At 38.9% G+C, this 17,902-nt stretch overlaps 1 protein-coding gene across 4 annotated transcripts in view; it reads right to left on the reverse strand.

Moving 5' to 3' along the window:
* The window catches only part of FGD4 (FYVE, RhoGEF and PH domain containing 4), a 206,326-nt gene that overhangs the window by 65,011 nt on the left and 123,413 nt on the right, over positions 1 to 17,902 (reverse strand). For 2 of the 4 annotated variants that reach the window (XR_009222557.1, XM_058558530.1), the window contains exon 2: positions 4,125 to 4,277. Coding sequence is in view for 1 of the 4 variants with exons in the window: in XM_058558530.1 (XP_058414513.1) it covers positions 4,125 to 4,277 (153 nt within the window). In the remaining 3 variants the exon portion in view is untranslated. Of the gene's footprint in view, positions 1 to 4,124; positions 4,278 to 6,692; positions 6,761 to 17,902 lie in introns of those variants that run through there. The other 2 variants (XM_058558533.1, XM_058558531.1) reach the window with 2 other exon arrangements.

Genomic DNA, 17,902 nt, shown 5'->3' on the forward strand with positions numbered 1-17,902 from the left:
AAACTGAGGTATGAGAGAAACAGGGAGGAGTCAAGGATGACTCTGAGACCTTTGGCCTGAACAACTGGAAGGATGGAATTGTCATCAACTGACGTAGTAGGTAGAGCAATTTTTGGAGAGAAGATCTGTAGTCCAGTTTTGGACACGCTAAGTTTGAAATATCTAGTTTACCACAAATAAAATGGCCTCTATTCCAGTCGATTTTACGGGCAGTAAATAGAACAAAAGAATTTAATGATTCAGAAATTTCCAAATATGCAAAATAATTATTGAGAATGAAAAGAGAAACTAATTGCCAGTTTAAGTTTGGGGATTACCACTAGATTTTGATTACTCTTATTTTTACTTACGATGAAAAACAAAAGCTGGCTATAGATGAATGCATTATAAATTTATAACATGTTATATTTTAAGAACAGCCAGTCCTGGTGGTCTAGTGGTTAAGATTAGGCCCTCTTACCACCACAGCCCAGGTTCATTTCCGGGTCAGGGAACCACAGCACCCATCTATCGGTTGTCACATCGTGGCAGCTGCATGTTGCTATGACGCTGAAAACTACATCACCAGTATTTCAAATACCAGCAGGGTCACCCATGGTGGACAGGTTTCAGCGGAGCTTCCAGACTAAGACAGACTAGAAAGAAGGACCTGGCCACCCACTTCTGAAAAAACTGGCCATGAAAACCCTGTGAATAGCAGCAGAGCATTGTGTTTATAGCACCGGAAGGTGAGAGGATGGGGCAAAAAGACTGGGCAGGGTTCCACTCTGCTATACACCGAGTCGCTACAAGTCAGAATTGACTTGACAGCACCAACAACAACAAATACTTTAAGAATGGAACATTACACATAGAATGCTTTACTTTAGAAGCAAATGAAATGGGTTTGAGTACCTTACATTACTTAAATTATTGAAACAATAATGCAGCTTTCCAAGTTCATGAAACTTTTTAACATATTTAGGTTTAATGACTGAGAAGTGACAATATGTGGGTTGTATCAAAATAATTATGGAGAATGTTGTGCACCAAAGCTCCTAAGAGAAAAAGAACTATTAGCTTTAATTGCTTACGGAAGTTATTTTGATTTATGTCTAGCGTGGCAGGAAATAGGCCAATACTAAAAATGGCGAACAAGAAGAAAGACTTATGTTGGAAGTTGCTCAATAATTTATTTGTTGTTTGACTGGTAGCATTGGTATGAAGTGAATAAACCATTGTTTTTCAAAGCCTTAGAGTATTTTCTGAGGCTGAGGCAAAACAAGCCCTAACTACTGAAAGAATCCATTTCAAAACCTACAGGCTCCAATTTAGATTCAAATGCAAGTTTATTTAATCTATAATCTAAAACTTAGCTCTTTTATCCTTTTAAAAACTATAATTCTTCAAAATTATTTACTTATTGGTAATTAGTAAACATAAACGTAAACCTGATATTGTTCCAGACACATTACCACATAATCGTCACTAATAAAAGTATTCAATATTGTCTCTCCTTTTAAAAAAATCACCAAAATAAATTGTAGCTATGATATTATTAGCATTCCATATGAGAAACAAACAAACTAGATTTAATTACGAGCTCTTTTTAGGATCTAGATCAGAGTTTCTTAAACTATTGATATTTCAGGTCAGATAATTCTTTGTTTTGGGGGCAGGGGAGAGCTGGCCTGTGCATTGTAGGACGATGAACAGCATCCCTAGCCTCCACCCACTAGATGCCAACAGCGACTCCCACAAGTTGTGTCAAGCAACAGTCTCCAGACAATGCCAATGTTGGGGGGACGGGACGGGGGGACTGTCTCCAGCTGAGAACCACTGATCTAGAATAAGAGTCTTCAAAATTAAATTACAATTACATAGTGGATCTTGAAGCCTCAGGAGCCTCACCATTCATAACCTGTAAGGGATTTGCAATAAAGTTGGAATAATGGTGTCAGTGTGAATCCCTTCCTCTGCACAGGAAGTCCCCATAAAAAGTTCCCTTCCTTCCTTGTCCTCAGTCACCCAAATGTTCTTCAGGGTTTGGAGAAATTAAACGTATCTTCTCTCTACTAGAGGGTAGGGAACACTTATTATTGGTCAATAAGTCAATGATGAGTGCTGAACCTATCTGGCAGCTGATCTCACAATACCAAGATGTAGCCTCATTTCAGTGACCTTGGTCTCTATATGGCACACACTCTTAATTTGTAAACAAAGAATGGCAGAAACGAAGCAGCGGAAACGTGGTGATGGAGCAGGGATTCATTCAACAAGTATTACTGAAGGCCTGCCACGCTATGCTAGGCACGGGGGTGCAGCAGTGCAAAAGGCAGAAACAACCCAACATGGATAAGTAAAATATGTAGTGGTCAGATTGTAATGACTGAGAAAAAATAAAGTAGGAATGGGGAAATATGAAATGTCAGGGTTAAGGGTGGGGTTAAATTTTAGCTGGGGGGTAAGGGGGGCAGCAAAGGGCCAAACAATGAGTGAGAGTATTGTGAAAAATAAATATAAAATATGTGATTTATTTAATATCTGGAAATATTCCCTGTAGCTATGTAAAATTTCATATATGAATCTACATTCAAGGTAGGAAGTAAATACGTATGTAAATAGCAATATACTGACTTTAATATAACTACAAAGAGCAAAAGCAAGGTCAAGTGTTGTCTCCCTAAAGAATATGATTATTTTGGCACATGGCAGCTCAGGAAGGACATTGCTATAATTTATCTCAACGAACCGTGAAAAACAATGAAGTAATGCAATGCATCTTCCAGAAAAAGGCTTTATAAATAATGAAATTCTTGCTTTTGATCTTGGCAATTACATAAAATTGAACTGTATTCATTTTTTATATTCTTACCTCATTTGATCTTTGTCAGCTCAGGTCTAATGAGTAAGATGAACTTTGTATTTTGCAAATAAAATGGCTTAAATCATGATCAAAAAAAATTCTATGTTCATATTCACATCAACGTGATAGAGAGGGGTATAGTCAAAACAAAAGGTTATAAACTCATGAATGGGCTATTCATTTGAATCATCAATTATTTGACCTTGCTTGATAGCTATACCCCATATCACCACCAATTATAGCTAGTAGTGAGAACAAGAAAAATATTCCATAACCTGGAAGATTCCATCTAAAACCCCTTTTAAAGCTCTCTTTCAGAAATCCTTAAAATGTAAAAACTTGAAAGAGTAACACCAGTTCTTTTATAATGCACTCTCTGTAACACTTTTTTCTTTGCAAGAAAGGAAAGAGACCAAAGCAAATACAAAATAAACCAAACAGAAATTGATTTTTCCAAAGTATAGTAATTCTGAAAATGCCCAGTACTGTTTCTTGGCTGAATGTTCAGCATTCAGTATAAATGAAAATCTATTGGGAAGAAACTACACATTAAGCCATAGTGTAGCTTAGCTTTGTGTTACATTTCAAAAGGCCTTGCTCTCTATCATCAAAATTATAATTTTGTTCTTCTCAAAGTTATTACCTAGTTCACCAGAAATTTATTCGTAAAAGGAAATGGTCACTGAACAAAACATTCAAAGGTTTCCGTCATTATAATTTTTTCCCCTTATGGCTGCTCAATTCCTGAATGGAGGGACCATTTACTTTTAATTTCTGTGGATGACTTTACTAAGAAGCCTTTCCTAGCCTCAGTTCCTTAATATTGTAAAATCACGTTCTTGCTAAGTATGTTAAGCATTATTTTAGAACAATCTGTTTCACAGATCCTCTGACATCTACCAAGTCATAACAACTTTCTGACAGTACTTCCAAACACACGTTCATTTGTTACACATTTTTTATACAAACAGTAAGTTAAGCCCTGTACTAGGTCAAGCATGATGCATGAAAAGATCACAGTCCCCTTAAGGAGACATGTAAACGATTTCAGCAACTTGAAAAGAACCATATAGAGAAATGTATTAAGTGTTTTAGGAGCAGAGCAAATAACCAACTCTGCCTAAGAAGGTTCAGATTGACTTTTCTCCTGAAAAAATAAACGTACCCAATTCCTCTCACTTATAGGTTAAAACTCCTTCTTAGTCGTCATCATTCTTCTGGGCAGCCTTCGTCAATGAACAATGCACCCAACCTGATCAAAAAACCCCGATCAGCATACCTTGTGGCTTTGGATTTGCAGCTGAGGGTTTTGCTGGCGTTCTTCCATTTATTCCCTGAGCCTCTTCATCAGATGCATTCTGATCAATCAGTGTGGTCGTGCTGCTTTTCAAACAAGGTGGATCTAGAGTGATCTTTGGACAGGTACTGCTGCCTGGAAGAGTTCAAAAAGAAAGGGCAGGTAAATACAGAGGCGGAGCACAACTGTGTCTTGTGACTTAAATTTCTTCTGACCCCATAAAACAAAAACAGCCACAGTTATAAGACTAAGCATAGAAATACTTTTCCGATGTGTGCTGGCCTCAGCAACGTTTTCTTGGGAAAGATCTCATTCCATGCGCTTGAGAAACCTTATAATGCATGTTGACAGAGATTGCTACACACACACACACACACACACACACACACACATTCCTCCTTCCCTTGCAGGGCCATTGAAAGGGCAGAATGCAGCTGCTACTATGCAGTCAAAGGAGAGGACCAGAAGGGCCCAGTACTAATCTGTTAAAAGCGTTCCTTTCCAGTGTCCAGTTAGTCGCCAGTCATCAAGTGACTCAAAAGAACAAAGCAAGAAAGCACCAACATGACAGCTGACCTACAGACTCTAGAAGAATGGCTCAATTAGAAATGAGCAAACACACATTCCACCTCACTAGCTTACTCAGACTCCAAATCAACATATATAAGCTGATAACACCCATGTTTTCTAAAATAAAGAATGGTGAGATTATACAGATAACACTGTCAGCTTTATTAACAACTCAAAACCCCAAAATGTTCTTTAAAATACTGAAATACATCATAAGACACAGATGAAGAAGATCAATTTTTTGATTTCTGATATAAACAGTTAAATTTCAGAGACTTTTTAAGAAATCACATACCAATGTTTTCTCTTTATACTCATATCAAATTTCCCTTTCTTCTAGTTGACATGGTGATAGTAACAGTAGACTGGACTCCACTTAGGAGAAAATAAAATTTCTACCAGGAAAATTCACAATCACTAAATAAAAGTATGCCATTTAAGAAACTATCATTTGTTAAAAAACAAAGAGTTTCATTTTTACAGAATCCAAATATCTAAAGAGAGAATTATGAGAAATAAAGGCTTGGGCCGGCCCGTGGCGTAGCGGTTAAGTGTGTGCGCTCTGCTGCTGGCGGCCCGGGTTCGGATCCCGGGCGCTCACTGACGCACCGCTTCTCCGGCCATGCTGAGGCCGCGTCCCACATACAGCAACTAGAAAGATGTGCAGCTATGACATACAACTATCTACTGGGGCTTTGGGGGGGAAAAATAAAAATAAAATAAAATGAAAATTAAAAAAAAAAAAAAAAGAAATAAAGGCTTAATTATTATTCAAAACCAGAAAAGCTAATAAACCCCAATCAACTTTCTACTGAGTAAAAAAATTCTTTTACTTCAATTGACTATTAAATAGTATTGATTAAAAACCACACTACTGCTTTATCTTCTGTGCCCTCCTTAAAATTTATCTTGGTAAAACAAATTTTAGAAGATATTAAAAATTCCAAGTATTGTCTGAGAAGTTAGTAGAGACCCAGTACTAAAAGAAATTAAATGGGTTTTCATCAGACACCCTTCTGCTAAAACGGGCTGCCAGCTGGATTAAGCATTGTTTAGCCAAATATAACAAAGGCTTTGAAAGCAAGATTTATGGAAGATTATTTGACAGCATATTACTAAAATTGTAAACAGAAGACATAAAAGCTCAAATCTTTAAATGTGTGAGCTTATCTACCTTCTTAGAAAAACCATGTGAAATAGGCAAAGTAAATCCCCAAAATCCACAGCATATCATCCAACTACTTAGCCTTTTAGGAGTATTATGATGTTTGTTCCACAGTGATCCCAAGAATGGCTTAGTATCTTAAAGGCTACCTGCTGGGGTCTCATGAAGAATGGCCTTGGGGCAGAAACAGTGAAAAGCCAAGCCCAACTACAAACCAGAGGCAGAAACTGTAACGGGACCGGGACCGTAAAATGAGACAATGCAAAAGCAAGAATGCAGCTTTAGAGACGATTTTTAGCAACAAAACTATAAGAAGGGGGTAGTAATGGGTTGAATGCGAAAACAAATTAAACTGAATCTTGAAAAAATAGATCACCACTGTTACATTATAAAACTACTTTAATAATTACTCTGTTTAGAAACAAAACATGTCGAATAATAATTTGAAATTGAAAACTCGGCACTTAATTTCTGGATAGCAAACTTGTAGGATACGATGGATTTTACAAGTGTCATATTTATTAGAGAATATCACATGAATGTGCCAAAATGCCTGCAGTAAGAGATCAATTACACATCCATTTTCTTATAAACCCATTGAAGTCATGACTTTACAAATCTTTTGCCAGTGGCAATAAACCCATAGCCAGAAACGTCATTTCAGATCATTAAAACCAGTCTCCAAACTTTAACCACTATCACAAAGCATGAAAACATGGTGAAAGATACAGAAAACACATTTTTTAAGGGTTGTTTAAAAAAAAGACAAATCTACAACAAAGACCATATGCGGCTGCAAAGCTAAAAATATTTACTATCTGGTCCTTTACAGGAAAAGTTTGCTGACCACTGGTCTAGGTCAAACACATCATGGTAAAGGAAGTTTGCCTAAAAGAAGCACCATTTCATTAAATACTTCATCTTCTAACATCTTGTATGCTAGCAATAAAAAGTAAAACTTTTTTTTGCTTGTTTATACTGACTCGGCCTACTCACATTTGGAGACAGTCCTTATTTGGGTGCCAGTTGCATAACAGGGAAGGAAACCAAAATTGTAACCAGATAGTCCACCCATTCAAGCAATTTTTTATTAACTATAGAGGCTTTTAGATTCCAGTTTACCAAGAAGAACCAGTAGGAGTGATTAAACAGTTATCTTGGGCATAGATACAACTAGTTACATTACGTTAGCATGGAGGGAGGGGTCCTATTTAAATTCCACCTCCTCCTGAGTACTGGTAATCTTTTTAGCCATTGATCCTAACCATTTTGCATTCCTCTGTCTTTGGGTCACTCACTTATGATTGCTGGGTCATACCTCCTGTAAGGAATGTCTAGACATAACGCTAACTGCAGGGGTTCCTCAAATATTCTCAATTAATTCATCTTCATCTTTGATTGCATACGGCTCCCTGTTCCAACTGAAGAGGTTGCCACTATCACTCAACTTTCAATTATCTGTCTTCTTTTGCATGTCACTTGCGAGTAGCCGACTATCCCTCTGATTGGTTAGGGTGACTTTATCTCCTATTTGCAAAACTTTGTGTTGGGCAGTTATGTTTTGCCAAATCATTCTTTTTTTTTTTTTTTTAATAATTTTTATTTATTTATTTATTTTTCCACCAAAGCCCCAGTAGATAGTTGTATGTCATAGCTGCACATCCTCCTAGTTGCTGTATGTGGGATGCGACATCAGCATGGCCGGAGAAGCGGTGCGTGGGTGCGAGCCCGGGATCCGAACCCGGATCGAGAGCAGCAGAGCGCGAGCACTTAACGGCTAAGCCACGGGGCCGGCCCTTGCCAAATCATTCTTGAATGGCTCTTTCACATTTTAAGGTTGGACTTTCTCTTCGGCCATCCATTCCAAAGCAAAGTCCATTCAGTTCTCTGATTCTTCAGGCCTGATCGCTCACCATGGTATCCATGACCTCAGATCACATCTCTGTGGTCTTGCTACGGCCATGTCTATACTGCCTCACCCATTCATAACATCTCTCCCAACTGCACCATTGCTCTAGCACAGAAGATCTAGGACTCCACCCCTCAGGACAAGAGAATGTCTTGGATTTAAGGGGATAAAAGTAGTTTTCTAGGGGAGACAATCTTTTATTTAAAATTACATGGTCCAGAAGTAAAGAGAGACCTGAAAAAAAAAAAAAACTTTATTTTGAAATAATTTTAGATTTACAGAAGAGTTGCACCCCGGTTCCTAAAGTTAGCATCTTATATAATCATGGTATATTTATCAAAACTAAGAATTTAATATTGGCACAGTACCAACTACAGATTTTATTCATATTTCACCAATTTTTCCACTAACATCCTTTTTCCATCACAGGATCCAATCCAAGATACCAGTTACCTTTAGTTCTCACTGTCTCCTTAGTGTACTCCGATCTGTGAGAGTTATTCAGTCTTTGCTTGTCTTGCATGACCTTGGCACGTTTGAACAGTATTGGTCAGGTATTTTGTAAAATATCCCTCAAATTGGGTTTCTCTAATGTTTTCTCATGATTAGACTGGGTTTATGGGTTTGAGGGAAGAAACATCACAGTGGCAAGGTACCCATTTCACTACATTACATCATTGGATGATATCAACGTGATTATCACATGTGATGTTAACCTTGGTCACTGGGTGAGGTGGTGTCTGCCAGGTTTCCTCACTGGAAAATCTTCTATTTATTATGAGACATTTTTCAACAGTATTTTCCTATCATCCCTTCAAAAACTCCCCATTTGTCCCACAGATTCTGGATAAGGGTCATATCCACCACATGCTACCTAAAATGCCTAGATTAAGAGATCAACTGCACTTAAAAAATAAAGAAGTAAAGCTGTTAAGGTTATAAAACACATGGTTTACAACCCTTTTGCCAAGGGGAACAAATCCACAGCCAGGAAATTTATTTCAGTTTCCCGTAAACTTCTAGAGCTCAATAATAAATTTTCCAGAATAAAAAGCAAACCACAAAGGATCTTAGAGAAGAAACTATGATTGACAGTTTAAGAAATTTCCTTGGACCTAGGAATTCTACTTCTAGGAATCTAATCTACAGAAATAATCCTATGTGTGTGCCAAGTATATGCTCACGGATACTCAATGCAACATTATGAAACACATGCAGCTGTTCAAAACAGAAAAACAAAAATAAGATTGGGAAGATCTCCAAGACATTATCAAATAAAAGACAAAACTATAAAACAATATATACAGTATGATCCCATTTTAAAAAGAAATGATATATACAAATATGTATAAACCCGTTGAAAGGGATACAAGGTAACATGGCAAACTTAACTTTGGGAATTGGGGATGAGGGTGGGGGAGAGAATGAATGGGAACTTTCATGTTTTGCTGTCTATACAGCAAACATGATAAAAAAAAAATATCATTTAAATATTTTATAATGAAAATGTACTTAGAAATTACTTTTATAAAAAGAAAATCTATGAAAGTTGTGAAGCATAGGTATTACAGATTTTTTAAAAAAGCATATGCTTTATATTTGTACACCTATATTCATAGCAGCATTATTCACAATAGCTAAAACATGGAAGCAACTCAAGTGTCTGTTGACAGATGAATGGATAAACAAAATGTGGCATTTACATACAATGGCATATTATTCAGCCTTAAAAAGGAAGGAAATTCTTTTTTTTTTTTTGCGAGGAGATCAGCCCTGTGCTAACATCCGCCAATCCTCCTCTTTTTTTGCTGAGGAAGACGGCCCTGGGCTAACATCTGTGCCCATCTTCCTCCACTTTATATGGGATGCCGCCACAGCATGGCTTGCCAAGCAGTGCGTCGGTGCGCGCCCGGGATCCGAACCAGCGAACCCCGGGCCGCCGCAGCGGAGCCCGCGCACTTAACCGCTTGCGCCACCGGGCCGGCCCCAAGGAAGGAAATTCTGATACATGCTACAACATGGACGACCTTGTTGAGGCCATTATGCTAAGTGATATAAGCCAGTTAAAAATCACAAATACAGTATGATTCCACTTATATGAGGTACACAGGGTGAGAAAAGGCTCAAGTAAATAAAATTAGAAATGAAAGAGGAGAAATTACAACGGATACCATGGAAATACAGAGGATTATAAGAGAATACTATGAGAAATTATATGCCAACAAATTGGACAATCTAGAAGAAATGGATAAATTCTTAGACTTATACAACCTCCCAAAATTGAACCAAGAAGAAATGGAGAATCTGAATAGACCAATCACAAGTAAAGAGATTGAAATAGTAATCAAAAACCTCCCAAAAAATAAAAGTCCAGGACCAGATGGCTTCTCCAGTGAATTTTACCAAACATTCAAAGAAGATTTAATACCCATCCTCCTCAAACTATTCCAAAAAATAGAGGAAGATGGAACACTTCCTGAATCATTCTATGAGGCCAACATCACCCTGATACCAAAACCAGACAAAGACAATACAAAGAAAGAAAATTACAGGCCAATATCGCTGATGAACATTGATGCAAAAATCCTCAACAAAATATTGGCAAACCGAATACAACAATATATTAAAAAGATCATACACCATGATCAAGTGGGATTTATACCAGAGACGCAGGGATGGTTCAACATCCGCAAATCAATCAACGTGATACATCACATCAACAAAACAAAGAATAAAAACCACATGATCGTTTCAATAGACGCAGAGAAGGCATTTGACAAGATACAACATCCATTTATGATAAAAACTCTCAATAAAATGGGAATAGAAGGAAAGTACCTCAACATAATAAAGGCCATATATGACAAACCCACAGCTAACATCATACTCAACGGGGAAAGACTGAAAGCCATTCCTCTGAGAACAGGAACGAGGCAGGGCTGCCCACTCTCACCACTCCTGTTCAACATAGTACTGGAGGTTTTGGCCAGAGCAATTAGGCAAGAAAAAGGAATAAAAGGAATCCAAATAGGTAACGAAGAAGTGAAACTCTCACTATTTGCAGATGACATGATTGTATATATAGAAAACCCTAAAGAATCTGTTGGAAAACTATTAGAAACAATCAACAACTACAGCAAAGTTGCAGGGTACAAAATCAATCTACAAAAATCAGTTGCATTTCTATATGCTAATAATGAACTAACAGAAAGAGAGCTCAAAAAGATAATACCATTTACAATTGCATCCAAAAGAATAAAATACCTAGGAATAAATCTTACCAAGGAGGTGAAGGACCTATACAATGAGAACTACAAGACATTATTGAGGGAAATCCACGATGACATAAAGAAATGGAAAGATATCCCATGCACGTGGATTGGAAGAATAAACATAGTTAAAATGTCTATATCACCTAAAGCAATCTACAGATTCAATGCAATCCCAATCAGAATCCCAATGACATTCTTCACAGAAATAGAAAAAAGAATACTAAAATTTATATGGGGCAACAAAAGACCCCGAATAGCTAAAGAAATCCTAAAGAAAAAGAACAAAGCAGGAGGCATCACAATTCCTGACTTCAAAACATACTACAAAGCAATAGTAATCAAAACAGCATGGTACTGGTACAAAAACAGACACACAGATCAATGGAACAGAATTGAAAGCCCAGAAATAAAACCACACATATACGGACAGCTAATTTTCGACAAAGGTGCTAAGAACATGCAATGGAGAAAGGAAAGTCTCTTCAATAAATGGTGTTGGGAAAACTGGACAGCCACATGCAAAAGAATGAAAGTGGACCATGTGCTATCGCCATTCACAAAAATTAACTCAAAATGGATCAAAGACCTGAAGGTGAGACCTGAAACTATAAAACTCATAGAAGAAAATATAGGCAACACACTATTTGACATTGGTTTTAAAGGAATCTTTTCGGATGACATGCCTACCCAGACTAGGGAAACTAAAGAAAAAATAAACAAGTGGGACTTTATCAGATTAAAGAGCTTTTATAAGACAAATGAAACCAGAATCAAGATGAACAAACAACCAACCAGCTGGGAGAGAATATTTGCAAAACATACATCTGACAAGGGGTTGATCTCCGTAATATATAAAGAACTCACACAACTGAACAACAAAAAAACAAACCACCCGATCAAAAAATGGGCAGAGGAAATGAACAGACACTTCTCCAAGGAAGATATACAGATGGCCAATAGGCACATGAAAAGATGCTCAACATCACTAATCATCAGGGAAATGCAAATCAAAACAACACTAAGATACCACCTCACGCCCGTTAGAATGGCTATAATCACCAAGACAAAAAACAACAAATGTTGGAGAGGATGTGGAGAAACAGGAACCCTCATACACAGCTGGTGGGAATGCAAATTGGTGCAGCCTCTATGGAAAACGGTATGGAGATTCCTCAAAGAATTAAAAATGGAGATGCCCTATGATCCAGCCATCCCACTACTGGGAATCTATCCAACGCACCTGAAATCAACAATCCAAAGAGGCTTATGCACCCCTATGTTCATTGCAGCATTATTCACCATAGCCAAGAAGTGGAAGCAACCTAAGTGTCCCTCGACTGACGACTGGATTAAGAAATTGTGGTATATATATACAATGGAATACTACTCAGCCATAAAAAAGACAAAATCGTCCCATTTGCAACAACATGGATGGGCCTGGAGCGTATTATGTTAAGTGAAATAAGCCAGAAAGAGAAAGACAAACACTGTATGATCTCACTCATATGTGGAATATAAACCAACACATGGACAGAGAAAACTGGACTGTGGTTACCAGGGCAGTGGGGGTGGGGGGTGGGCACAAGGGGTGAAGGGAGTCATATATGGGGTGATGGACAAACAAAAATGTACAACCCAAAATTTCACAATGTTAGAAACCATTAAAACATCAATTAAAAAAAAAAAAAGATATAAATAAAAAAAATCACAAATACAGTATGGTTCCACTTACATGAGGTACACAGGGTAGTCAAAATCAGAGACAGAATGTAGAATGGTGGTTGCTAGGGACTGAAGGGATGGGAGAATGGAAAGTTATTGTTTAATGGGTACAGAGTTTCAGTTTTACAAGATGAAAAGAGTTCTGTGAATGGCTGGTGGTCATGGTAGCATAACAGTTTGAATATGCTTAATGCCAATGAACTGTATACTTAAAATGGTTAAGATGATTAATTTTGTTATGTATTTTTTAACATAATTTAAATTTTTTAATTAAAAAAGCACATCCTTTGCTTAATGAAGAAAGAGTCAAGAAATATTAATACATTCAATTGCCTACTTAGCATGTCCACTAGTATGTCTAATAGCTATCTTATACTCAACATACCCACATCTGACCCCCTCGTCTCCCAACTCTCACCCAAAACCAACTGCCTTTACAGTCTTTTTCATCTCAGTTAGTGGCAACTTCATCTATGCTTAGGCCAAAAGGCTTAGAAGCATCCTAAAGTCCTCTCTTTTTCTCTCACACTCCATATTCTATCCATCAGGAAATTCTGTCGACTCTACCGTCACCACCACCACTTTCACTGCTACTATTCTGGCCTAAATTACCATAATCTTTAACTGGTTTACAGCAATACCCTCCACCTGGTCTCCCTGCTCCTGCCCTTGGCCCCAGTACAATCCATATGTTCAACCCATCAGGTTATATCATTCCTGTGCTTAATATTTTCCAATGGCTCCACGTTTCACTCCGAGTAAATATAACTGCTACTCTTATTGGCTTTATAGTTTTACTTTTTTTCCCATAGCACTTATCACCTTCTAAAAATTACATTATTTATTTTGTTTATTGTTTATCGTCTGTCTCCGCTGGTTAGAATGTAAGTTCTGGGAAGGCAGTGCCCTATATTCTGATGTCTCCCGGGAACATCACCTGCCACACAGCAGATGCTCAATAAATATTTGTTGAAACAATGAATTCTAGAGACCTTAGGCAAGCCTCTCTTCATTTGCCTACATTCTTAGTTTCTATTTCATGAGAGATGTTTTCTAATTCCAATTCTAGATATGTAGCTGTTTTAGAGCTCAATCTATACAAAATTTCAAACATTTCCACTCTTATCTAAATTTTGAAACAGTCAGGGTTATTTCTACACCAATTCTAAATAGCTACAAAAAAACTTATACTCAAGTAATCTTCCTCACAGCCCAGCAGATTTCTAAACATCTGGAGCTGTGGAACTATCCAGATGTTTGTCTTGATAAAAATAGCAGCAGCCAAAAATCCCAGCAACTGACTGAAATGTTTCTGTTTATTATACTATGTAATTTTATTTACATTTACTAGAGTCACTAACTAAAATACACCACAGGCTGCCAGTGTTTCAGACTCATCATCTGATGCTACCTAAAATCAGAGAATTTTTTTAAAAATAATTTTATTATTTTTTTTCCCCCAAAGCCCCAGTAGATAGTTGTATGTCATAGCTGCACATCCTTCTAGTTGCTGTATGTGGGACGCCGCCTCAGCATGGCCAGAGAAGCCGTGCATCGGTGCACGCCTGGGATCCAAACCCCGGCCGCCAGCAGCGGAGCGCACGCACTTAACCGCTAAGCCACGGGGCCGGCCCAGAGAATGTTACACTGTCAGGAAAAGCAGATTGCTTGAGGTCTTTCAAGTTCAAAAGCAATATGAATTCAAAATAAGCCTTGAAGGTAGGTAACTGTAGATATTTAATATTTTTACATGTCCTATAGCTGGATGAGCACAAATAAAATATGTAAAAAGGCAATTGTTACTATTGTATTTTTCTTTAAATGCAACAAAGTATGCATGCAATGAGAGAAAAGAAATATATAGCCTCTAAAAACACAAAAATAATCTGTTTTCAAGCTAAAATATTTTCTTTTCCTGAAACACATTCCATAATTATTTACTGAAGGACTTTTTTGCTACCCAGAAGGGATGAAAAGGATAACAGTAAAATTTCTAAAGAATGCTATTGCTCCTAGTCTCTTAAAAATTAGAATTCTGTTAAATGAACAGAAATACATCTCACTGAGCTTGTCAAAATTCCAGTTTTGAATAGGAGCTCACAGATGAGACCCATGGTCACAGTGCCTGTTATGTAGCAGTCTTCATATGTCACTACAATTTAAATGTGGACTGTAGGGGTCCAAATCCCTGCTCCCCACTTTCAGGGTGACCATTTATTAGGTGCCATGAAAATGCATAGAAGTGTTGAAAGTGCACATTCCATGATGACTTCTGGATTGGTGCTGGTGTCAGGATGAGGTGCCTTAAGAAACTCAAAGGTGGGTTTGGAAGCAATTAACTGTTTGTCCAAGTTGTTTCTTTTCCCTTTGTTTGCTAAGATGTAACCACCAACCATCATGAAAATGACCAAGCCTCACCACAAGAGCTAGGCCCATGACCTTTGCCTTATTTTGTTTTATTTTTTTAGTGAGGAAGATCAGCCCTGAGCTAACATCCTACCCATCTTCCTCTACTTTATATGTGACGCCGCCACAGCATGGCCTGACAAACAGTGCCTCGGTGCGCGCCCAGGATCCAAACCTGTGAACCCCGGGCCGCCGAAGCGGAGTGCACAAACTTAACCGCTTGCGCCACCTGACTGGCCCCACCTTTGCCTTATTTTTAATGCAAAGATCTCTCCAGGGGGAGCTTAGGCCTCATTATGTGTAATCATGTTCTCCAACTGAGCCTGTGCAAGCTAATACCCACCTCTCCCTTTTGAATATTGATTCCCCAACCGAAATAAAACTTTCTGCTTCCCTTTGTTCGAGGACACCATGACTTTGGAAATGATTCCTCATGGCCTTCTATTTGCTGCAAATACACTTTACTTTTTGAGGCAACTTCCATTGGTGTAGAGTCTTATTTAACTCACCAGGAAGCAAGCCCACTTGGTTCGGTAACAGGGGCACAGGCTAGGACGGGCTTGCTCGGGCTTGGTCGGGCTTGGTCAGTGTGTTCTGCTGTGCTTAGTGTTATATCAGATAGAGATGGATCTTCCTCCCGCATCCCCCTGCGACCATCCAGAAGGGGGCTGGAGGCAGCTCTCCCAACTCCAACCATGCACTGATGGAGGTTCCCCCTTTGGCTATATTCAACTAAGGATGTTGGTCAAGATTACAGAAAGCTCTTGCTATTTAAAGCACAAAAATTACTCTGTGTCTGCAGCCATGACTAGAGCAGAAGAGAGGCCACAATCAATTACATCTGTTTCTTTTTGTCTACTTGCAAAGGGCAGTTCTAGTTGACACAACATTGAGTCTGAGGAGGTTCATAGACTGCTGTGCTTTATCTGATAAATTGTTTCCAATTTATAACACCTATTTCTTGGTTCCTTCTTTTATTGCTAAGCATAAACAAGTCGAAGCAATTGGGCCCTAGAAGCACCAAAGTATCCTGTGTTACTGCTGTGCTGGTGATGAGAAATGTCCCTGACAAGCTGCCTATTCATGCAATCAGATTAAGTGCTAAGTTTTGAAGCAGTCATGCTTTTTGCCAAAGCCTAAGATTCCTAACAGTTTTTTGTGTGTGTGTGTAAGGAAGATCAGCCCTGAGCTTAACATCCATGCTAATCCTCCTCTTTTTGCTGAGGAAGACCGGCTCTGAACTAACATCTATTGTCAATCTTCCTCCTTTTTTTTTTCCCCCAAAGCCCCAGTAGATAGTTGTATGTCATAGCTGCACACCCTTCTAGTTGCTGTATGTGGGACGCGGCCTCAGCATGGCCGGAGAAGCGGTGCGTCGGTGCACGCCCGGATCCGAACCCGGGCCGCCAGTGGCGGAGCGCACGCACTTAACCTCTAAGCCACGGGCAGGCCCAATTCCTAACAGTTTTAAGCTTTGATATTGATGAATACACCAGAAAGACCTATAAGTATATTACTGTGCAGATGGGTCTGATAACTAATGTTAGATTTCACTGATATGATCATCTGTATCAAAAGGCCAGCTCAGATGCTATGTACATGCACACCTAGGCAGCCTTCTTTGATCTCCAGAAGCATGAGTTTGGCTGTTTCCATCCCAACTGTACCAGTTATTGAATATTATTAAGCACTAAATATACCCTTACAGCAGTTTAAACATTCTTCAGGGCACCTCGGTCAATAACTTTTGTTTGCCTAGGTTCAAATCCTGGCTTCACTTACTACCTGGATGATTGACTTACTCTCCTTGTACCTCAATTTTCTTCTCTGTAAATGAGGATTCATAACAGTACCCCCCTCACAAGGCTGTTGTGAGGATTATGATTTAATTAATTCTAGTGAAAGTACCAGAGCAGTAGCTGGCACATGGTAAGCACGATGTAACTTATTTGCTATTATTATTACTTGTATAATATTCAATGCTGTGTGATGCCAGGGTAGTACATTAGGGGACCAGATCCTTAGCCTCTCCTCCCTCCAGCTTTCTAAGGCCCTTACCTCTTGCCTCCTCCTATGCCTGCCCTGTCTGCTTATATTTGCCCTCACTGCTGCCTAAATCTTGATTTACTACAACCCAGCCCTTGCTCATGCTGGCCATTTGCTTCAGTGCCCAATCCCTCTGCCACTTTCAGGGATTCCCAATAGACCATTTTGGATAAATTTTGGCCAAATAATGACTCTCTTGCAAATTAATAGAATAGTTAATTATTTACAAGTGTATGGCCTGGTACATCAAACATGAATCTCTTATTCAATAAAGATGATAATGAGATAGGCAGGAAGCTAGATATGAGCTGGGAGCAAGGTCACTCCACCAGGTGCAATGTCCTGATTACTCAGCAGCGGCTCTTTGGACGTGCAACACTCCCCCGGACCCCGAGCGAGAGCAGCCCCAAGCATCATTATACCCTCATTTGCACTGTGGTTTTGACCCCGTTGCGGGGGATCACCGCCACGACAGTTCTGGAGATGCCTATGTGAGGAAAAAAATCTCCCCCTCACGATGTGGGGGTGGAGACAATGCCCTGATTGGTCCATCTTCCAAGACCCTCACCCGCCCCTGGGACCCCACCTTCCAAAGCCACGGACCGACCACCACAACTTCGGGGCAGTTGCTCCCTCAAGCCTGCCCGCTCCTCCCACTGGGAGTGTACTT

Source organism: Diceros bicornis, chromosome 17 (genome assembly GCF_020826845.1).
Source record: "Diceros bicornis minor isolate mBicDic1 chromosome 17, mDicBic1.mat.cur, whole genome shotgun sequence".
Taxonomy (NCBI): domain Eukaryota; kingdom Metazoa; phylum Chordata; class Mammalia; order Perissodactyla; family Rhinocerotidae; genus Diceros; species Diceros bicornis.